The 23109-nt window shown below is 65.5% G+C and overlaps 1 protein-coding gene across 1 annotated transcript; it reads left to right on the forward strand.

Annotated features, from left to right (window-relative positions):
- On the forward strand, positions 1 to 18430 carry LOC115338137 (myosin-6-like). The gene is given in 42 exon segments (XM_030006579.2): positions 1 to 17; positions 486 to 726; positions 1583 to 1609; positions 1611 to 1727; positions 3113 to 3269; positions 3438 to 3465; positions 3585 to 3693; positions 3798 to 3890; positions 4002 to 4065; positions 4164 to 4262; positions 4426 to 4529; positions 5528 to 5666; positions 5768 to 6036; positions 6426 to 6596; positions 6742 to 7051; positions 7158 to 7231; positions 7369 to 7456; positions 7542 to 7642; positions 7644 to 7660; positions 7750 to 7865; positions 8009 to 8153; positions 8238 to 8364; positions 8462 to 8590; positions 8680 to 8922; positions 9155 to 9331; positions 9433 to 9578; positions 9661 to 9751; positions 10481 to 10870; positions 10960 to 11086; positions 11210 to 11328; positions 11932 to 12128; positions 12432 to 12615; positions 12872 to 13037; positions 13125 to 13249; positions 13332 to 13640; positions 13767 to 13970; positions 14130 to 14255; positions 14358 to 14633; positions 15091 to 15186; positions 16382 to 16426; positions 16428 to 16517; positions 18323 to 18430. Coding segments are annotated over 41 exon segments (5904 nt in total). The 5' UTR covers positions 1 to 17; positions 486 to 525.
- Positions 18431 to 23109: the final 4679 nt, after the last annotated feature.

The following is a 23109-nucleotide window of genomic DNA, read 5'->3' on the forward strand; positions in this document are numbered from 1 at the left end:
GTGGGGTGGCTGTAGGGGTCCGGGCATGGGGCCAGACGTCGCTCTGGGGGTCAGAGCATCACTATGCGGGTCTGGGCGTGGGGTCAGACATTGCTATGGGGGTCCGAGCATTGCTATGGGGCAGGGGGGGGCCTGTGTGTGGGCTGGGGGGTGTCTATAGGGGGTCCAGGCATCGCTATGGGGCAGGAGAAGGTCTGTTTGTGGGGCTGGGGGTGGCTGTAGTGGTCCGGGCATGGGGCCAGACGTCGCTATGGGGCCAGGACGTTGCTCTGGGGGTCCGGGCATCGCTATGGGGCAGGAGAGGTCTGTTTGTGGGGCTGGGGGTGGCTGTAGGGGGTCCGGGCATCGCTATGGGGCAGGAGAAGGTCTGTTTGTGGGGCTGGGGGTGGCTGTAGGGGTCCCGGCTCGTCTCTGGGGGTCTCCGCCCGGCGAGGGGAGTCGGGGCGGGGGGGGCTGGGCGCTATGGGGCCGTCCCGCGGCCGTAGGGGCCCCCCCCCGTGACGCGGGGCCTCGCCGTGGGTCAGGATGGAGGAGGCCGGCGACGGCGGCGCTGGGGGCGGCAGCCCCGTACCTGCGTCAGGGCGAGCGGGAGCGGCTGGCGGCGCAGACGCGGCCCTTCGACCCCCGCAGCGAGTGCTTCGTCCCCCACCCCCGGCAGGAGTTCGTCCGGGACGGGTGGTGGGGCGGCAGGGGGGGGACGTCACCGTCCAGACCGAGCTGGGAGAGGTGGGAAGAGGAGCCGGGGCACCGGGGGTTAATGGGGAGGGGTGGGGGGGGGGAGTTGGGGGGCAAGGGGTTAATGTAGGGGGGGAGGGTTTGGGGGGGGCGAGGGGGTGGACGGGGCAACCAGGCCCGTAGGGGACAACCCGAGGGGGGGGGGGGGGAGAACCCATGGGGGACCTCCCAAACCCATAGGGGGCGCCCTCCAAGCCATGGGAGACAGCCCATGCCCCCCCCCAAGCCATGACGACACCTCCCAACCCACGGAAGATCCCTCAACCCATTGAGAACCCCCCAAACTCATGGAGACCCCCCAAAGTCATGGAAGACCCCCCAGCTCATGGGAGACCCCCCAAGCCATGGAGAACCCCCAAAACTCATGGGAGATGCCCCAAGCATTGAGGACCACCCCACAACCCACGGAGAACCCCCCAACCCACGGGAGACCCCCCCCCAACCCATGAAGACAGCCCCCATCCCATGGAGAACCCCCAAAACCCATGGGAGACCCCCCCAAACTCATGGGAGACCCCCCAACCCATGAGGACAACCCCCATCCCATGGAGACCCCCCAAAACTCATGGAAGACCCCCCCATCTCAATGGAGAACTCCCCCAACCCATAGAGACCCCCCTCATCCCATTGAGGACACCCCCCCCAACCCCATGGAAGATCCCCTCAACCAAGGGAGACCTCCCCAACTCATGGAAGACCCCCCAACCCATGAGGACAACCCCGCACCCACTGACACCCCCCAACCCATGGGACACCACCCCCACCCCCAGAGCGTCCCCCAGCCTATGGGGCGCCCCCCCAACCCCCCCCGGGGCGTGGGTGTGTCCGTGTGCGTCCCCCCCCGCAGACGGTGACGGTGAAGGAGGCCGACGTTCCACCAGCAGAACCCCCCCAAGTTCGACAAGATCGAGGACATGGCCATGCTGACCTTCCTCCACGAGCCCGCCGTCCTCTACAACCTCAAGGAGCGCTACGCCGCCTGGATGATCTACGTGAGCCTTCCCACAAGCCCCTGGGGCACCCGGGAACGGGGCGGGGCTTTCTCCATAGCCTAGGGGCTGGATGGAAGCTGGTGACCCTGCCCTAAAGCTCTTGCGGGACCCAGAACTGGATGGTCCTTCCGGAGAGTCGATGGGTCACCTAGAACCTGGTGGCCCTTCTCCAGATGCCCGTGGGCCACCCAGAGCCAAGATGTCCCAACCCTGGACCCAGGATGTCCCATCCCAATAATCCAATGGCCACCTAGAGCCAAGATGTCCCATCCCAAGACCCCAAGGGCCACCAAGACCTAAGATGTCCCATCCCTGCACCCAAGATGTCCAAACCCTGGACCCCTCAAGCCACCCAGACCCAGGATGTCCCATCCCAAGACCCCAAGGGCCACCCAGAGCCAAGATGTCCCATCTCTGGACACAGGCTGTCCCAACCCCGGACCCCTCGGGCCACCCAGAGCCAAGATGTCCCATCCCAAGACCTCATGGGCCACCCAGACCCAAGATGTCCCAACCCCAGACCCCATGGGCCACCCAAAACCAACATGTCCATCCCTGGACCCAAGATGTCCCATCCCAAGACCTCATGGGCCACCCAGACCCAAGATGTCCCATGCCTGGACCCAGGATGTCCCATCCCAAGACCCCTCAAGCCACCCAGAGCCAAGATGTCCCAACCCAAGACCCAACATGTCCAAACCCCAGACCCCAAGGGCCACCAAGACCCAAGATGTCCCATCCCTGCACCCAAGATGTCCCAACCCCGGACCCCTCGGGCCACCCAGACCCAGGATGTCCCAACCCAAGACCCCAAGGGCCACCCAGACCCAAGATGTCCCATGCCTGGACCCAGGATGTCCCATCCCAAGACCCCTCAAGCCACCCAGAGCCAAGATGTCCCATCCCTGGACACAGGATGTCCCAACCCCGGACCCCTCGGGCCACCCAGACCCAGGATGTCCCAACCCAAGACCCCAAGGGCCACCCAGACCCAAGATGTCCCATGCCTGGACCCAGGATGTCCCATCCCAAGACCCCTCAAGCCACCCAGAGCCAAGATGTCCCATCCCCTGGACACAGGATGTCCCAACCCCGGACCCCTCGGGCCACCCAGACCCAGGATGTCCCAACCCAAGACCCCAAGGGCCACCCAGACCCAAGATGTCCCATGCCTGGACCCAGGATGTCCCATCCCAAGACCCCTCAAGCCACCCAGACCCAAGATGTCCCAACCCAAGACCCAACATGTCCCAACCCCGGACCCCTCGGGCCACCCAGACCCAGGATGTCCCATCACCACCCCCCCTCGGGCCACCCCAGACCCGGGACGTCCCCTCCCGGTGGGGCGGCACCCGGTGGCCCTGACCCACCTGCCCCTTCTCCAGACCTACTCGGGGCTCTTCTGCGTGACGGTCAACCCCTACAAGTGGTTGCCCGTCTACAACGCCGAGGTGGTGGCCGCCTACCGGGGCAAGAAACGGAGTGAAGCTCCGCCCCACATCTTCTCCATCTCCGACAACGCCTACCAGAACATGCTGACGGGTAGGGACCTCCCGCCGGGACCCCAAACCAGGAGACCCCGCCCCAAAAGAGGGGTCCCGGCCTAGACCTGCTCCTCCCCTGGGGGGCTGGAGAACCTCGACCCCAAGGCCCCAAACATCTCCCCCGACTTCGTCCCACCTCACTCCTCCTCCTCCTTTCTCCCGCCAGACCGAGAGAACCAGTCCATCCTCATCACGTAAGTCCCCGCCCCCCCCACCCGAGGGCCCGCCCCCCCGAGGCCCCGCCCCATAGCGGCGGGGTGGGTCGGAGAAGCCGCCGGGATGTTCTCCAACATCTCCCCGTCGCCCCCCCCAGCGGAGAATCCGGGGCGGGGAAGACGGTCAACACCAAGAGGGTCATCCAATACTTCGCCAGCATCGCCGCCATCGGCGACCGCAAGAAGGAGGCGGCCAATAGCAGCAAGGTGGGTCCTCGGGACACGCCCCCTCCCCGGCGGGGAGCTTCCCCCAAGGGTGTCCACGCCCGGCCCCACCCCATTGTCCGTGTGTCCCGCCCCCCCGTCACCAGGGCACCCTGGAGGACCAGATCATCCAGGCCAACCCCGCCCTGGAGGCCTTCGGCAACGCCAAGACCGTCCGCAACGACAACTCGTCCCGATTCGTGAGTGGGGGCGGGGGTCTACGACGGGGAGGGGTCTACGACAGGGCGGGGTCTACGACGGGGCGGGACGCGCTGGCGGAAGGCGGCCGCCTCCATCTCCTGCTCTCCCAGGGCAAGTTCATCCGGATCCATTTCGGGGCCACCGGGAAGTTGGCGTCGGCCGACATCGAGACCTGTGAGTGGGTCGAGGAGGACGCCCGGTTGGCCGTCGTCCGTCCGTCCGTCCGCCTCCTCCTCCCAACCCCGCCCACCTCCTCTCCATCCCCGCCCCAGACCTCCTGGAGAAGTCCCGCGTCATCTTCCAGCTGAAGGCCGAGAGGAACTACCACATCTTCTACCAGATCCTCTCCAACAAGAAGCCGGAGCTGCTGGGTGAGTCGGGCGGAGGGTCGGCGCCGCGCTCGGCGCCGGGTCTTCTCCTTCCTCCTCTCCTGCGCCCGTCCGCGCGTCCTCGGGGCGACCGAGGACGATTCGGGGCCGTTGGGCCGCCGGAAACGCTCCTTTTTGGTCTCCGTCCTCGGCCACCGCGGAGCAGAGATGCTTCTCGTCACCAACAACCCCTACGACTACAGCTACGTCTCCCAAGGAGAGGTGACCGTGGCCTCCATCGACGACGCGGAAGAGCTGTTGGCGACCGACGTAAGCGGCGGGGCGGGCGGGCGGGCGGACATCCCGCGGCCGAGGAGAAGGCGAAGGGCCGGGTGGAGAGTTGAGGCGGCGGAAGGCGGGCGGGTGGAGGGGAGGAGGTGGGTGAGGGACAGAAGGTGGGACGTGAGGAGGGGGGGTGGGTGGAGGCGGAGGGGGATGGGCGAGTCCTTGGGTGGGCGGGTCCTCGGGTGGACGGAGGAGTCCGGGGATGGATGGATGGAAGAGTCCTCAGAAGGATGGATGGATGGATGGATGACTGTGGATCGATGGGTGGAGTCGTCTGTGGATGGATGGAGGAGTCCTTAGAAGGATGCATAGATGGATGGATGAGTTCACGGATGGACAGATGTATCCATGGATGGATGGGGGAGTTCGTGGATGGATGGATGGAGGAGTCCTCGGAAGGATGGATGGATGGATGGATGGAGGAGTCCGTGGATGGATGGATGGATGGAGGAGTTCCTAGATGGATGGAGGAGTCCATGGGTAGACGAGTCCATGGATGTGTGGATGGAGGAGTCCGTGGATGGATGGATGGAGAAGGCCATGGATGGATGGAAGAGTCCTCAGAAGGATGGATGGATGGATGAGTCAATGAATGGACAGATGTATCTACGGATGGATGGAGGGTCGTGGATGGAGGATGTTCCTAGATGGATGGAGGAGTCCATGGTAGATGATTCCATGGATGGATGGATGGAGAAGTCCATGGATGGACGGAGTCCTCAAAAGAATGGATGGGTGGATGGATGAGTCCATGGACGGACAGATGTATCCATGGATGGATGGAGGAGTCCGTTGATGGATGGAGGAGTCCGTGGATGGATGGATGTGTCCATGGATGAGTCCTTCAAGTGGACGGCTGGACAGGCCGACGAGCAGGAAGACGGGAAGGGCGCAGCAGACAGCGGCCAGCGGACGGACGTCCCCTGGGCTCGGCGGTGGGGGCGGCCGGGCCCTCTCCCGACCCCCCTCCACCCGCCCCGCAGAGCGCTTTCGACGTCCTGGGCTTCACCGCCGAGGAGAAGGCCGGCGTCTACAAGCTGACGGGCGCCATCATGCACTTCGGCAACATGAAGTTCAAGCAGAAGCAACGGGAGGAGCAGGCGGAGCCGGACGGCACCGAAGGTGGGGCGGGGAGGACGCGCGGGTTTCGGGGTCCCCGGGCTTCCTCCGAGCCGGGGGCGAGGCGGCACCTGACCGCGCCTCGTCTTCTCCGTGCTCTGCAGACGCCGACAAGTCGGCCTACCTGATGGGGCTGAACTCGGCCGACCTCCTCAAGGGGTTGTGCCACCCTCGGGTGAAGGTGGGCAACGAGTACGTCACCAAGGGGCAGAACGTCCAGCAGGTGTACTACTCCATCGGGGCGCTGGCCAAGGCCGTCTACGAGAAGATGTTCAACTGGATGGTGGTGAGGATCAACAACTCGCTGGAGACCAAGCAGCCGCGTCAGTACTTCATTGGCGTGCTGGACATCGCCGGCTTCGAGATCTTCGACGTGAGGCTTGAGGGGGCCGCGGGGTGGTTGGGTCGCTCTTCCTGGGGGTTGGCTTCTTCCGCTTGGGTGTTGAGGCCATCTCCTTAAGCTTCCCGTGGACCTCTGGTGGAAATTCGGCCTCTTTGGGCGTCGCGTTCACCCTGTCGGGTGTTGAGTTGATCCCATTGACCCCGTTGGGTGTTCGGTTGACCCCGTTGGGTGTTGAGTTGATACCGTTGACCCCATTGGGCGTTTGGTTGACCCCATTGAGTGTTCGGTTGACCCCGTTGGGTGTTGCGGTGACCCCATTGATCCCGCTGGGTGTTGCCTTGATCCCGTTGGGTGTTGCGGTGACCCCGTTGATCCCGTTGGGCGACACGTTGACCCTCTGGGCCGTCCCCTCCCTCCAGTTCAACAGCTTCGAGCAGCTCTGCATCAACTTCACCAACGAGAAGCTGCAGCAGTTCTTCAACCACCACATGTTCGTGCTGGAGCAGGAGGAGTACAAGAAGGAGGGGATCGAGTGGGAGTTCATCGACTTCGGCATGGACCTCCAGGCCTGCATCGACCTCATCGAGAAGGTACCGCCTCCCCCCGGGCCTCCCGGGGGCGGAGGGGGCTCCCGGAGAAGGATCCTTCCCGGCGGAGCTCGCCAGGGACCCCGGCGGCGGCCGGCTGGGTGGCGCTGGGCGTCCTCCGTGGCCGACGAGGTCGTCTCCTCCCCAGCCCATGGGGATCATGTCCATCCTGGAGGAGGAGTGCATGTTCCCCAAGGCCTCGGACATGACCTTCAAGGCCAAGCTCTACGACAACCACCTGGGCAAGTCGGCCAACTTTGGGAAGCCGCGCAACGTCAAGGGGAAGCCGGAGGCCCACTTCTCGCTCGTCCACTACGCCGGCACGGTGGACTACAACATCCTGGGGTGGCTGGAGAAGAACAAGGACCCCCTCAACGAGACGGTGGTGGGGCTCTACCAGAAGTCGGCCCTCAAGCTCTTGGCCAACCTCTTCTCCAACTACGCCGGGGCGGACGCCGGTGGGTGGACGGGCGGCGGGGCCGTGGAGAGACGGGTGGCTGGAGAAGACGGTCGCCCCCGAGAGTCGCCTCCTTTCCCGCCTCACCCCACCCCTCTTTTCCCCAGGCGGTGACGGAGGGAAGGGGAAAGGCGCCAAGAAGAAAGGTTCCTCCTTCCAGACCGTCTCCGCCCTGCACCGGGTGAGGGCCCTACGCGGCGGGCCTGCCGTGGGGCAGAGGGAGGACGACCCCCCCGCGGGGACGACGCTCCCGCCGCCCCGCCAGCTCCTCCCCTGCTGGCCCGCTGCTCAGCCCCTTCTCTCCTCCCTCCTCGCCAGGAGAACCTCAACAAGCTGATGGCCAACCTCAAGACCACCCACCCCCACTTCGTCCGCTGCCTCATCCCCAACGAGCGGAAGGCGCCGGGTGAGAGGAAAGAAGGGCGGGGACGGGGACGGGGGCGCTGGGTGTGGCTCCCGGCTGACCCCACCCGCCTGCCCCCCCCCGCCAGGCGTGATGGACAACCCCCTGGTGATGCACCAGCTCCGCTGCAACGGGGTGCTGGAGGGCATCCGCATCTGCCGCAAGGGCTTCCCCAACCGCATCCTCTACGGGGGACTTCCGCCAGCGGTAGTAGACGTGGACCGTGGGGCGCGGGGAGGGGGCGGACAACCCCGCCGGGGCTGATTCGGGGCCGTCCCGCCCTCTCCCGCCCCCAGGTACCGCATCCTGAACCCCGCGGCCATCCCCGAGGGGCAGTTCATCGACAGCCGCAAGGGCGCCGAGAAGCTCCTGGGCTCCATCGACATCGACCACAACCAGTACAAGTTCGGCACACCAAGGTGAGGTGGCTCGGGGACCTCGCGGTCCCACCGCCCCCGTCTCCGCCCGCCCGGCGGCAGCCCTCTCCCTCCTTCCGTCCGCCCCGCGCTCCGGCCGGCCGGCCGCCAACCCTTCCCGACCGACCCGCCTCCTTCCTCCCCCAGGTCTTCTTCAAGGCCGGGCTGCTGGGGCTGCTGGAGGAGATGCGGGACGAGCGCCTCTCTCGCATCATCACCCGCATCCAGGCTCAGGCCCGGGGTCAGCTCATGCGCATCGAGTTCAAGAAGATCCTGGAGCGTCGGTGAGGGGGGGGGGCGGGGCTTTCTGCTCGGGGAGGGGCCTCCGGCGGGTCACCGGGTCCATGGCGCCCGTGTCCCCGCCGTAGGGACGCGCTGCTGGTGATCCAGTGGAACGTCAGGGCCTTCATGGGGGTGAAGAACTGGCCGTGGATGAAGCTCTACTTCAAGATCAAGCCCTTGCTGAAGAGCGCCGAGACGGAGAAGGAGATGCAGGTGGGAGGGGGGTCCCGGGCCGGGCGGGTTGGGACGACCAAGGGCACGCCTTGGAGGGGATGGGACGTCGCTATCGGTCTCCTGGGCTCGGGCGCAGACCATGAAGGAGGAGTTTGGGCGGCTGAAGGAGGCCCTGGAGAAGTCGGAGGCCCGGCGGAAGGAGCTGGAGGAGAAGATGGTCTCGCTGCTGCAGGAGAAGAACGACCTTCAGCTCCAAGTGCAGGCCGTGAGTGAGGTCACCCCCCAAAACCACGTCGAGGGGGCGACCGCCGCCCCGCCGGGGGCCGCCGCGCCTCACCCGCCGCCCCAACGCAGGAGCAGGACAACCTCAACGACGCCGAGGAGCGCTGCGACCAGCTGATCAAGAACAAGATCCAGCTGGAGGCCAAGGCGAAGGAGCTGACGGAGCGGCTGGAGGACGAGGAGGAGATGAACGCCGAGCTGACGGCCAAGAAGAGGAAGCTGGAGGACGAGTGCTCGGAGCTAAAGAAGGACATCGATGACCTGGAGCTGACTTTGGCCAAGGTGGAGAAGGAGAAACACGCCACCGAGAACAAGGTGAGGGCGGGGAGAGGCCTCGACCCCGAGCTGAGGGGACTCCACTCAACTCAGCCTGGTTGGGTTGGGAAGACCCAAGGCTGGTTGGGTTGGGCGACATCAAGAAGACCCAAGGCTGGTTGGGTTCTCCTGCACCGAAGTGGCCTCATTGGCCAAGGCCAACAGCAACCTCCCCCAGGTCTACCCTACCGTCTGGCACCGAGCTGGAGGCCTGACGTTGCTCCTCCTGCAGGTCAAGAACCTCACCGAGGAGATGGCCGGGCTGGACGAGACCATCGCCAAGCTGACGAAGGAGAAGAAGGCCCTGCAGGAAGCTCACCAGCAAGCGCTGGACGACCTGCAGGCCGAGGAAGACAAGGTCAACACCTTGACGAAGGCCAAAGTCAAGCTGGAGCAGCAGGCGGACGACGTGAGTGTGGGCCGGTCCACCACAGGCACTGCTGAGGAGCTTCCCGGGGCAGAGGTGAGGAAAAGCGGCGGTTTCTTCCCCATTTCTGTGTTTCCGCGCAGCTCGAAGGCTCCCTGGAGCAGGAGAAGAAGATCCGGATGGACCTGGAACGGGCCAAGAGGAAGCTGGAAGGCGACTTGAAGCTGGCTCAGGAGAACATCATGGATCTGGAGAACGACAAGCAGCAGCTGGAGGAGAAGCTCAAGAAGTGAGGCTGGACCTCCCGCCCCAGTCCGAGCCGGTCAGGGGGCGCAGGCGGGGACCTCAGCGCTCTCCGCCTCCCTCTGCAGGAAAGAGTTTGAGATCCACCAGCAGAACAGCAAGATGGAGGACGAGCAGGCGCTGGCCCTGCAGCTCCAGAAGAAGCTGAAAGAGCTGCAGGTGAGAGATCTAGTCTCCCCCCAGTTGGGTTGGGCTGAAGAGCCTCCAGCTGGTTGGGCTGGGTTGAAGAGACTCCGACCTGTTGGGTTGACCTTAGTTGGGTTGAAGAGTCTCCAGGTGGTTGGGCTGACTTGAGAGGAAGAGTCTCCAGCTGCTTGGGTTGGGTTGAAGAGTCTCCAGCTGCTTGGGTTGAGTTGAGGAGGGTTGAAGACTCTCCAGCTCATTGCGATGAAGAGTCTCCAGCTGTTGGGTTGAGCTGCGTTGACTTGAAGAGGATCCAGCTAGTTGGGTTGAAGGGTCTCCAGAATGTTGGGTTGACTTTTAGTTGGGCTGAAGAATCTCCAGCTGGTTGGGTTGAGCTGCGTTGAGTTGAAGAATATCCAGCTAGTTGGGTTGAAGAGTCTCCAGCTGGTTGGGTTGACTTGAGTTGGTTTGAAGAGTCTCCAGCTGGCTGGGCTGACTTGAGAGGAGGAGTCCCCAGTTGGTTGGGTTGAATTGAGAGGAAGAGTCTCCAGCTGTTGAGTTGAGCTGCATTGAGTTGAACAGTATCAAGATAGTTGGGTTGAAGAGTCTCCAGCTGGTTGGGTTGAAGAGTGTCCAGCTGCTTGGGCTGGGTTGAAGAGTCTCCAGCCGGTTAGGTTGAAGAGTCTCCAGCCGGTTGGGTTGAGGCGAGCGGATGAGTTGGGCGGAGTCGAGCCCGACGACGCTGTCCCTGTCCCCGGACCACAGGCGCGGATCGAGGAGCTGGAGGAGGAGCTGGAGGCGGAGCGGACGGGCAGGGCCAAGGTGGAGAAGCTGCGCTCGGAGCTGTCGCGGGAGCTGGAGGAGATCAGCGAGCGGCTGGAGGAGGCGGGCGGCGCCACCTCGGTGCAGATCGAGCTCAACAAGAAGCGGGAGGCGGAGTTCCAGAAGATGCGGCGCGACCTGGAGGAGGCCACGCTGCAGCACGAGGCCACGGCCGCCGCGCTGCGCAAGAAGCACGCCGACAGCGTGGCCGAGCTCGGCGAGCAGATCGACAACCTGCAGCGCGTCAAGCAGAAGCTGGAGAAGGAGAAGAGCGAGCTCAAGCTGGAGCTGGACGACGTCGGCTCCAACATGGAGCAGCTGATCAAGGCCAAGGTAGGAGGCGGCCGAGGCGGACGTCTCATCTCCACCGTGGCCCGCAGCTTCCCGCGTCATCCCCCCGCTCCGTCCTTTGCTCCTCCAAGGTGGGCATGGAGAAGGTCTCCCGCACCATGGAGGACCAGGCGGCCGAGCACCGGGCCAAGCTGGAGGAGACCCAACGAGCCCTCAACGACACCAGCAACCAACGGGCCAAGCTCCAGACCGAGAACGGTGGGAGACGTGACCCGCGGCACCCCCCGCCCCACATCTTCAGCCCCCGCCCCACATTCTTCAGCCCCCGCCCCACATCTCCAGCCCCCGCCCTGCCCCTAAAGACCTCCCGTACCTCGGCAGGAGAGCTGTCCCGCCAGCTGGAGGAGAAGGAGGCCCTCATCTCGCAGCTCACCAGGGGCAAGCAGTCCTACACCCAGCAGATGGAGGACCTGAAGAGGCAGCTGGAGGAGGAGATGAAGGTCAGTTTTGGGGGGCGGCCGAGATCAGGGCGTCTCCAGGGGGGCCCCGGGACGAGGTCTCCTTCTCCTTCCTAGCGGTAGCACCCAAAAGGAGTCACGTTCGGCCTTGGGTGGGTTGGGCGGTTCCATCCCAGGGCGGTTGAGTCGGGGTGGCGTTGGTCTAACGGCGGACGGGTTGAGCCGAGCGGGTCGGCTGGGAGGCGGTTGGGTTGGGCTGCAGGCGGTCGGGCGGCATCGGAGCGGGTGAAGTCAAACCGGGCCGGCCTAAAGACGGTTGGGCGGGTCTAGAGAGGTCGAGGTTGGTTTGGGTTGGTCCAGAGTGGGTTGGGTGGGTCTACAGAAGGTCTACGGAAGGTTGGGTTGGTCCCGAGGAGGCTGGGTGGGTCTACGGAAGGTCTACGGAAGGTTGGGTTGGTCCCGAGGAGGCTGGGTGGCTCTACAGAAGTCTACGGAAGGTTGGGTTGGTCCAGAGGAGGCTGGGTTAGGGTCTACAGAAGGTCGGGGAGATGAAGACCAGCTCTTAGTGGCTTGGAGAACCCCAAGAGGGCTCCAGCTGACGTGGACCCGGGGGTCCCACCTTCTCCTCGCCGCCCCCCGCCCCAGGCCAAGAACGCGCTGGCCCACGCCCTCCAGTCGGCCCGGCACGACTGCGACCTGCTGCGGGAGCAGTACGAGGAGGAGACGGAGGCCAAGGCCGAGCTCCAGCGCTCGCTCTCCAAGGCCAACTCCGAGGTGGCGCAGTGGCGGACCAAGTACGAGACGGACGCCATCCAGCGCACCGAGGAGCTGGAGGAGGCCAAGTGAGTCACCTCCCCACGGACGCCGAGGCTCTCCCGTGGGTGGCGGCGCCCGCTTGGTCTTGCCGGCCGCCACCGCCCCTCTTCCCTCAAGCAGCCACCGCCCGGCACGTCGGGCTGCTTCACGCGGGGCAGGTCTCGAGCCCAACGTGGGACCTCAAAACCCGTTTCGAGCAACCTAGACCGCCCGCGGCCCTCACGCGTCCTCCCGCCGCCTTCCCCTCAAGCGTCTTCGTTTCGCGGGCGACCGAGCGGCCGGGCTGGCGGGGTCACGCGCGGGTTTCTCCCCTGCTTTCCGCCCGGTAGGAAGAAGCTGGCCCAGCGGCTGCAGGAGGCCGAGGAGGCGGTGGAGGCGGTCAACGCCAAGTGCTCCTCCCTGGAGAAGACCAAGCACCGGCTGCAGAACGAGATCGAAGACCTGATGGCGGACCTGGAGCGGTCGAACGCGGCCGCCGCCGCCCTGGACAAGAAGCAGAGGAACTTCGACAAGGTTGGGGGCGCCAAGGACGGGCGGGAGGAGGAGGAGGGTGGGAAGGGGGCGGAGCGACGCGGGGCCCACCCATCGTGCCCACCAAAGACGGGCAGGAGAAGAAGCCCAGAAGAAAGGCGGGCGACTGCGAGGGCCGTGTCTCGGCAGAGCTTCACGTCCCACCAGGAGATTGCTGGGGAGAGGAGGAGGAGGATGGCGAGAGGGCTCTTCGTGGGGGAAGCAGCTGGTGACGAGGGTCCTGGCGGTGTCCCCGTAGATCTTGTCCGAGTGGAAGCAGAAGTTCGAGGAGTCGCAGACGGAGCTGGAGGCGTCGCAGAAGGAGGCCAGGTCCCTCAGCACCGAGCTCTTCAAGCTGAAGAACGCCTACGAGGAGTCGCTCGAGCACCTGGAGACCTTCAGGAGGGAGAACAAGAACCTGCAAGGTGAGACCCCGGGGCGCGTCCGTCCCCCGCCCGCCCCGCTCTCCCCCGCCGCCTTCCCCGTGACCCGGCGGGCTCTCCCCCGCGCAGAGGAGATCTCGGAGCTGACGGAGCAGCTGGGCGCCAGCCACAAGACCGTCCACGAGCTGGAGAAGGCGCGGAAGCAGCTGGACGCCGAGAAGCTGGAGCTTCAAGCCGCGCTGGAGGAGGCCGAGGTGAGCCGAGGCGCGTCCCCGCGCCTCCCCGTCTCCTCCCGGTCTCCTCCGGGGTCCCCGACGTCCTCTCCGTGCCCCCCAGGCCTCCCTGGAGCACGAGGAGGGCAAGATCTTGAGGGCCCAGCTGGAGTTCAACCAGGCGAAGGCGGACTACGAGCGCAAGCTGGCCGAGAAGGACGAGGAGGCGGAGCAGGCCAAGCGCAACCACCTGCGGGCGGTGGACTCGCTGCAGACCTCGCTGGACGCCGAGACCCGGAGCCGCAGCGAGGCCCTGAGGCTGAAGAAGAAGATGGAGGGCGACCTCAACGAGATGGAGCTCCAGCTCGGCCACGCCAACCGCCTGGCCGCCGAGGCCCAGAAGCAAGTCAAGACCTTGCAGGGCTACCTCAAGGTACCCGTCGGCCGGCCGGCCCCCGAGGAGGCGAGGCGTCGCCGTCCCCGCCGCCCCGCGGCGGCGGCCCCCCCCCTTCCCCGCCCTCCCCGCTCACCGCCTTCCCCTCCCCGCGCCGCCCGGCAGGACGCGCAGCTGCAGCTGGACGACGCGGCGCGGGTCAACGAGGACCTGAAGGAGAACGTCGCCATCGTGGAGCGGAGGAACGGCCTCCTGCAGTCGGAGCTGGAGGAGCTGCGGGCGGCGGCGGAGCAGAGCGAGAGGGCCCGCAAGTTGGCCGAGCAGGAGCTGGTCGAGGCCGGCGAGAGGGTCCAGCTCCTCCACTCGCAGGTGAGACCTCCCGCGGCTCCGAGGAGAGAGCTCGCCTCCGTCCGGGGACGCTCCGGCCCCGGAGAACCCGGGGGCGCGGGCGGCCGCCGGGGCGGCTCGCCGAGAGCGGAGGCGGGGGGCTCGGGGGGCCGGCGCGGGACGCTCCGTTCTGTTCCCCAGAACACCGGCCTCATCGGCCAGAAGAAGAAGATGGAGGGCGACGTCTCCCAGCTGCAGGCGGAGCTGGAAGAGGCCGTCCAGGAGTGCAGGAACGCCGAGGAGAAGGCCAAGAAGGCCGTCACCGACGTGAGTGCCGCGGGGGGACCCGCGCCTCGGGCGCCGTCCGGCCCGGGGGGACGGAGAAGGCGCCCGGGGCCTCCTCCTGCCATCGCTTCTCTCCTCGGGCAGGCGGCCATGATGGCCGAGGAGCTGAAGAAGGAGCAGGACACCAGCGCCCACCTGGAGCGGATGAAGAAGAACACGGAGCAGACCATCAAGGACCTGCAGCTGCGGTTGGACGAGGCCGAGCAGTTGGCCCTCAAGGGGGGCAAGAAGCAGCTGCAGAAGCTGGAGGCCCGCGTCAGGGAGCTGGAGAACGAGCTGGAGGCCGAGCAGAAGCGCAACGCCGAGAGCGTCAAGGGCCTCCGCAAGTCCGAGCGGCGCGTCAAGGAGCTCAGCTACCAGGTGGGGCGGCCCGGAAGGTCGCCCGCTGGCCCCGCGGCCGCAGCGACCTCCGGCCGACGCCGTAGCGCGACCTAGAACGCGGTCGACCCGGTGGCCGGGGGGACGCGGGTTACCCAGCCCACCCGCTGCCTCCACGTCCGACGCCGTAGCGCGACCTAGAACGCGGTCGACCCGGTGGCCGTGAGCCCCCCAGGCCGCCTCCCGCCCTCCCAGCATCCCCAGGGTCTTTGCGTGACCCAGAACCTCACGTGGGACCTCGGCGGGGCCAAGAAGCCGCCTTCGCCCTGCGGGTCAACCCCACCTTCTGCCCCATGGCCGAGGCGACCCACAGATCTCGAGGGGTTCCGCTCCCCCCGCCCCAGAACATCGTTAATCGTCTCCTGACCCTAATTGCTCTCGCGGTGCCCCGGAGCACGGATGGGTCCGGGTCCTGACCCACACGTGTCTCCCCTGGCAGACGGAGGAGGACCGCAAGAACCTGGTCCGGCTGCAGGACCTGGTGGACAAGCTCCAGCTGAAGGTCAAGGCCTACAAGCGGCAGGCGGAGGAGGCGGTGAGCGCCGGGGGGGCGGCCGTGGGGCCACCCCCTAGGGGGGAGTGGGGGCGGGGCTGGGGCGCAGGAGAGGGCGGGGGAAGTCCCAGGGGACCTGGACATGGCGTGGTGAAGGGGTGGGGAGGGTGGGTCAAGGGAGAGATGGAGGGATGATGGTGGGGTGGATGAAGGTTGGTTGGATCGGTGGAAGGTGGGAGAGATGGTTGGTTGGATGGCTGAGTGGATGGTTGAGTGGATGGTTGAATGACGGGATGGAAGGATCCAACCCGGGTTGCTTGGGCGGATGGAAGGTGGGACGGGTGGCCGGTTGAGTGGCTGGAAGGTGGGACAAGTGGCTAGAAGGCTGGCTGGATGAGGGGTGGTTGGGGGGATGGATGGACGGATGGGTGGGTGGATGAATGGTTGGGTGGATGGCTGGAAGGTTGAGTAGATGGCTAGTTGGATGGTTGAATGGATGGAAGGTGGGACAAGTGGCTAGGAGGTTGGATGGATGGATGGACGGGTGGATGGATGGACAGATGGGTGGCAAGTTGAGTGGATGAGTGGTTGGATGGTTGATTGGATGAGGAGATGGTTGGTCGGATGGTTGGGTGGATGGTTGGGTGGATGGATGGCTGGTGGGATGGTTGGGTGGATGGCCAGAAGGTTGAGTAGATGGCTAATTGGATGGTTGAGTGGATGGTTGAGTGGATGAGGAGCTGGTTGGTTGGGCGGGTGGATGGAAGGTTGAGTAGATGGCTGTTTGGGTGGTTGAGTGGATGGAAGGTGGGACAACTGGCTAGAAGGTTGGGTGGCTGAGCGGAAGGTTGAGTAGATGGTTGATTGGATGAGGAGCTGGCTGGTTGGATGGCTGGCTGGTGGGGTGGGTGGTTGGATGAGGAGCTGTTTGGTTGGATGGCTGGCTGGTGGGTGGGTGGTTGGATGAGGAGCTGGTTGGTTGGATGGCTGGCTGGTGGGGTGGGTGGTTGGATGAGGAGCTGGTTGGTTGGATGGCTGGGTGGATGAAGGCGGGTTGGAGGGCTGGAAGGCGGGATGCTTGGCTGGATGGTGGGACAGAGGGAACACTAAGAAGCGCAGACAGATGGACAGCTGGACGGCCGGTAGGACAGCTGGACGGGTGGCAGGCGGGACAGCTGGACGGGTGGATGGGGGGCAGCCCCACTGACGCCCCCCCCGCCCTCTCCGCCCCCCCCAGGAGGAACAGGCCAACACCAACCTGGCCAAGTTCCGCAAGGCGCAGCAACGAGCTGGACGAGGCGGAGGAGCGCGCCGACATCGCCGAGTCCCAGGTCAACAAGCTGCGGGCCAAGAGCCGCGACATCGGCGCCAAGGTGGGGACCTTCCCCCCCCGCCCACGGCCGCCCCACGGCCGCCCCACGGCCGCCCCCCTTGCCCCACGCTCACGCGCCCTTCTTCTCTTTCTCCACCAGAAGGGCTCAACGAGGAGTGAAGCTCTGGCCCTCCAACCGTCCCCCCGGACCCCTAACTGCCCCACACCCCCCCTCCCGGCCCCCCAACCTCGGTGGGCCAATAAAAACCGTCAAGCAGCAGCGGTTTGTGTGGGGCTGCGTTTGTGGGGGGGGGGGGTGGGGGCGAGGGTTGCCCCACGGCGTGACGCCAACGGTCCCACGGTGCGGCATCCGCAAGATGGCCGGAGCTGACACAAGATGGCCGACCGCCGTGCAACACGGCGCGCCCCACGGTGCCCCACAGCCTCGACCTGCCCCATGGCGCATCTCGACCTGCCCCACGGCGCAACACGACCATGACCTGCCCCACGCCGATCCCACGGCCACACGTGGGGAGAGACACGCCCGGGGGCAGATGTGGGGCTGGGGAGGGAGGGCGGGGCCCTGGGGGGTGGGGGGGCAGCGGTTGTGACCCACACGTGTGGGGCAGAGTTTGGGGATCGCCCTCTGGGACCTACTGGCTCCCAAGGATGCGGCTTCTCCCGCTGCAGGTGCCGATGTCTGCCCCACGCCGTCCTGTCCTCCACGTCCACCGTCTCCTGAGATCCCACCATCTCCCCCGTCCACCATCCCTCCACGTCCCACCATCTCCCCACATCCCACCATCCTCCCACGTCCCACATCCCTCCCATCCCCCATCCTCCACTCCCACCATCCCTCCACGTCCCCCATCCCTCCATGTCCCACCATCTCCTGAAGGTCCCACCATCTCCCCACATCCACCATCCCTCCACTCCCACCATCCTCCACATCCCACCATCCCTCCTGTCCCACCTCCTGAAGATCCCACCATCTCCCCACGTCCCACCATCCCTCCACGTCCCACCATCTCCCCACATCCCACCATCCCTCCACTCCCACCATCCCTCCATGTCCCACCATCTCCTGAAGGTCCCCACCCTCCCCACATCCCACCATCCCTCCACGTCCCACCATCCCTCCACATCCCACCATCTCCTGAAGGTCCCACTCTCCCCACATCCCCGTCTCCCACATCCCCCATCCCCTCAAGTCCCACCGTCTCCCCCCTCCACCATCCCTCCATTATCCCTCCATTTCCCACCATCTCCCCACGTCCCACCGTCTCCTGAACGTCCCACCATCCCTCCAAAGGGGTCCGGGAGGGATGGAACGTTCTTTAAGAAGGAAATCTTTAACGGCTCAGGACCAGGCTATTCCCGCGCCGCGAGTCGAACCGCCGAGGAAACGACCGGCCTGGCTGAACGGGGAGCTTTTGCTGGGAGTCAGGAAAAAAAGGAGAGTTTATCATCTCCGGAGGAAAGGGCGGGCAAGTTGGTGAGGAGTACGGGGATCTTGTGAGGTCATGCAGAGAGGAAATTAGAAAGTGCAGAAGCTCGGCTAGAACTAATCTGGCCACTGCCGTAAGGGACAACCAAAAAAGGTTTTTACAATACGTTAACAGTAAAAAGAATCCCAAGGAGAAGATCTATCCTTTAATGGATACAGAGGGGACGTCGCCACCAGAGGTGAGGAAGAGGCCGAGGTGCTTCACGCCGCCTTTGCCTCAGTCCTTTAAAATCGGAGGACCGGTCATCCTCAGGGTACAACCCCGCCCCTGAGCGGGAAGGTGAGGATGAAGAGCAAGACAATCCCCCTTCATCCAGGAGGAATTAGTCAGGGACCTCCTACGCCGTCTGGACACTCAGGGATCTATGGGACCCGGCGGGATCCGTCCAATAGTACTGAGGGAACTGGCAGGTTCCTGGGGGCTCGGCAACCTGAGCTCCTTCCTGGGACCATGTGACCGCGCCTAGCGGATGAGTGGAAAGGCAGTGGACGTTGTCTACCTGCACTTCAAGCACGGCGCGTTGAACGCCGTCTCTCATGGCAATGCTCCTTGAGAAGCTGGCGGCTCCGGGCCCGGGGCGAGTGTCCTCTTCGCTTGGTGAAACGCCGGCCGGAACGGCCGAGCCCAGAAGGGTTGCGTGAAGAAGTTAAATCTGGTTGGGAACGGTCCGAGTGGTGTTCCCCAGGGCTCCGGTGTTGTGGTGCCGGTTCTGTTTAATGGTCTTATTCATGAGCTGGATGATTTTATCCATGACCTGGATGATCTTTATCCATGACCTGGATGATCTTTATCGATGACCTGGATGATCTTTATCGATGACCTGGATGATCTTTCTCATGACCTGGATGATCTTTATCGATGACCTGGATGATCTTTCCATGACCTGGATGATCTTTATCGATGACCTGGATGATCTTTATCCATGACCTGGATGATCTTTATCCATGACCTGGACGAGAAGATCGAGCGCACCCCACGGCAAGTTTGTGACGACGCCAAGTTGGGAGGGAGGGGGTCGATCCCTGGAGCGTAGGGAGGATCTCCGGAGGGATCTGGACAGGCTGGGCCCACGGGTTGAGGCCAATCGTACGAGGTTCACCAAGGCCGAGGGCCGGGTCCCGCGCTCGGGTCGCACCGACCCCGCGCAGCGCTACCTTTTTTCTGAAAGAGACATTTAACAGATTTATCTCGCCGTCCAGCTGTCTGCGAACGGGCAGACTCACCGCCGTGTGCCGACCTCCGAGAACTCGCCGAACGAAAACCCGTTGTCAACGCGGAGAAGCGGCCGCTTGCACAGCAGCCGCTGTTGGCGCGGCCCAAGCTGCCATCGTTGCGCAAAGGACGTGGAAAACGGTCGAGAACAATAATAGTGAACAATCCTTTCCGAAGGTACCCAAACAAGCGCCGACTCGAGGCTACAACTCGGCGCAAATCGGGGTTTCCGGAGCGTACGGCCGGAGCGTTAAGACACAAACGCGCGCCATATTCTTCATTTAACGTCACCGAGAGGTTCTCGCCGAGAGCGACGCCTCTCCGGCCAACGCGCCGGGACCGCCGGCGAGGCGAGCGCCTCGAGCCCCGGCTTCGGTTTCGGGCCCCTCGCTACGGAAAGACGTCGAGGTGCCGGAGCGCGTCCGGAGAAGGGCGCCCGAGCTGGCGAAGGGGCTGGAGCGCAAGGAGAAGGGGCTGGAAGCCGGCGAGGGGCGGCTGAGGGACCCGGGGCGGCTCGCTCGGGAGAAGAGGAGGCCGAGGGAGACCTCGCCGCTCTCGCGACGCCCCCGAGAGGAGTCGCGGCGAGGGGGGGTGCCGCGCTCTGCTCTCGGTAACCGGGGTAGGAGAGGAAGCGCCGCGAGCCGGCCGGGGCAAGGTTTGGGTCGGATTCGGGGAAAAACGTTCCTGCCGCGAGGGCGGTCAGCCGCCGGACCGGGCTGCCCGGGGCACTCGGTGATCTCGACGGGCTCGTCCGACCTCGACGAGCCTCCGATCCTCTCCTCCTCCCCGCCCCGCCCCCCCCGGGTCCGTCCCCTCCCCCGCTCTCGCCGCCCCGTGACCGACCCCGGGGGACGCGGGACCGCGGCCGTGGGGGGAGGGCTCCACAGGGGCCCCGGCGGGTCCCGTGGGTCTCGGTGGGGCCCTATGGGGGCTCTGTGGGCTCTATGGGGGCTCTGTGGGCTCTATAGGGCATCTGTGGGGCTCTATATAGGATCTATGGGGCCCTATAGGGGCTCTATGGGCTCTCTGGGTCTCTCTGGGGCCCTATAAGCTGTATGGGGCTCTATAGGGTCTCTATGGGCTCAGTAGGGCATCTGTGGGCAGTATAGGGCATCTATGGGGCCCTATAGGGGCTCTATGGGTCTCTCTGGGGCCCTATAAGGGCTGTATGGGGCTCTATAGGGTCTCTATGGGCTCAATAGGGCATCTGTGGGGCAGTATAGGGCATCTATGGGGCCCTATAGGGGCTCTATGGGGTCTCTCTGGGGCCCTATAAGGGCTGTATGGGGCTCTATAGGGTCTCTATGGGCTCAATAGGGCATCTCTGTGGGCAGTATAGGGCATCTATGGGGCCCTATAAGGGCTGTATGGGGCTCTATAGGGTCTCTATGGGCTCAATAGGGCATCTGTGGGCTCTATAGGGGATCTATGGGCTCTCTAGGGCATCTATGGGGCTCTCTAGGGCATCTATGAGGCAGAGGGGGGTTCTATGGGGCAACAAGGGGGGGAGGACTCGGCTCGGCCTCCCCCCCCCGCGGGAATGTGTCACCTCGCCGGGGACACTTGTCACCTCCCCGATGACAAAGTGGACGCCGTGTTCGGGCCGGCTGCCAGCCCCCCCCCTCCTCCTCCTGCTCCCATCCCAGCCCCACGGCCGGCCCACGGCGCCTCGTTCGGGAGGGGAACGAGATACGAATCCCCCCACCATGTCCCGATATAGACCTGGCAGCGACGAGGTGTCACCACCCCCGCGGGTGATGGGACATTGGCCAGGGATGCCGGCGTCCCAGCCCCATAGACACCCCACATCAGGCATCCAGGCGTCCCAGCCCCATAGACCCCCACATAGGGGTCCCAGGTGTCCCAGCCCCATAGACACCCACACATAGAGGAATGAGGCGTCCCTGCCCCATAGACACCCCACATGTCGGGGTCCCAGGGGGTCCAGCCCCATAGAGACCCCACACATAGGGGAATGAGGCGTCCCAGCCCCACAGACACCCCCACATAGGGGTCCCAGACGTCCAGCCCCACAGACACCCCCCACATCCCACCCCTCGCTCTGCCCCATAGATCACGCTGCAGGGTGGGTACGTGGGGCCCGCATGCCTGGAGCCCCAGAGGGACGCCGTGGGGCTGGGAAGGGGGGGGGGGGCTGCCCCCCCTCCCCTCCTCCCCCTCCCTTATCAGCCCCCCCCCAGGAATGCTCCTCCCCCCCTCCCTGCCCACGGCGCCCTATAAAGGCCGTGGGGGCTGAGGGCCGCGGTAGGTCCCGGCGTGGGGGCAGAGAGAGAGAGGAGGGTGGGGGGGGATGTGGGGTGCGGATCTGGGGGGCAGAGGGGGGATATGGGGGGGTATGGGGTGTACAGGGGGGCTATGGGGCACGGGGGGCTTGGGGCACAAAGGGGTCTCTAAGGCATAAGGATCTATGGGGCACAGGGGGGATATGGGGTGTACAGGGGGGCTATGGGGCACAGGGATCTATGGGGCACAAGGATCTATGGGGTGCAGGGATCCATGGGGCACAGGGATCTATGGGCACCCGGGGGCTATGGGGCACAAAGGGGGTCTATAAGGCATAAGGATCTATGGGGCACAGGGGACTATGGGGCACAAAGGGGGGCTGTGGGGCTCACAGGGAGGGCTATGGGGCACAAAGGGGGTCTATGGGGCACGGGGATCTATGGGGCACAGGGAGGCTATGGTGTGCCGGGGGGTTATGGGCACAGGAGGGTCTATAAGGCATAGGAACTATGGGGCACTGGGATCTATGGGGCGCAGGATCTATGGGGTGCATGCATCCATGGGGCGCAGCCCCTCACCCTCCCCACGCCCCCCCCAGCTCCCTCCAGCTTACTTGCCAGACCCACAGGCTGCAGGTGAGGACGGCGCCGTGGGGCAGCCGTGGGGCTGGGCGCTTCGGGGGGGGGGGGTCGGGATAGGGCAGGCGTCGCTATAGGCTCGGCGCATCGCTATGGGGCGGGGGGGGGGGGGGTTGCATGTGGGGCTGGGGGTGGCTATAGGGGTCCGGGCATGGGGCCAGACGTCGCCATGGGGCCAGACGTCGCTCTGGGGGTCCGGGCATCGCTATGGGGCAGGAGAAGGTCGTTTTGTGGAGCTGGGGTGTCTATAGGGGGTCCGGGCATCGCTATGGGCAAGGAGAGGTCTGTTTGTGGGGCTGGGGGTGGCTGTAGGGGTCCGGGCATGGGGCCAGACGTCGCTATGGGGCCAGACGTTGCTCTGGGGGTCCGGGCATCGCTATGGGGCAGGAGAAGGTCTGTTTGTGGGGCTGGGGTGGCTGTAGGGGTCCCGGCTCGTCTCTGGGGTCTCCGCCCGGAGGGGAGTCGGGGCGGGGGGGGCTGGGCGCTATGGGGCCGTCCCGCGGCCGTAGGGGCCCCCCCCGTGACGCGGGGCCTCGCCGTGGGTCAGGATGGAGAGGCGGCGACGGCGGCGCTGGGGCGGCAGCCCCGTACCTGCGTCAGGCGGCGGGAGCGCTGGCGGCGCAGACGCGGCCCTTCGACCCCCGCAGCGAGTGCTTCGTCCCCCACCCCCAGGAGTTCGTCCGGGGACGGGTGTGGGCGGCAGGGGGGGGACCGTCACCGTCCAGACCGAGCTGGGAGAGGTGGGAAGAGGAGCCGGGGCACCGGGGTTAATGGGGAGGGGTGGGGGGGGAGTTTGGGGGGCAAGGGTTAATGGGGGGGGAGGGTTTGGGGGGGCGAGGGGGTGGACGGGGCAACCAGGCCCATAGGGGACAACCCGGGGGGGGGGGGGAGAACCCATGGGGGGACCTCCCAACCCATAGGGGGCGCCCTCCAAGCCATGGGAGACAGCCATGCCCCCCCCACAAGCCATGACACCTCCCAACCCACGGAAGATCCCTCAACCCTTGAGAACCCCCAAACTCATGGGAGACCCCCCAAGCCATGAGGACGA

The sequence above is a fragment of the Aquila chrysaetos genome, unplaced genomic scaffold (assembly GCF_900496995.4).
Source record: "Aquila chrysaetos chrysaetos unplaced genomic scaffold, bAquChr1.4, whole genome shotgun sequence".
Lineage (NCBI taxonomy): Eukaryota > Metazoa > Chordata > Aves > Accipitriformes > Accipitridae > Aquila > Aquila chrysaetos.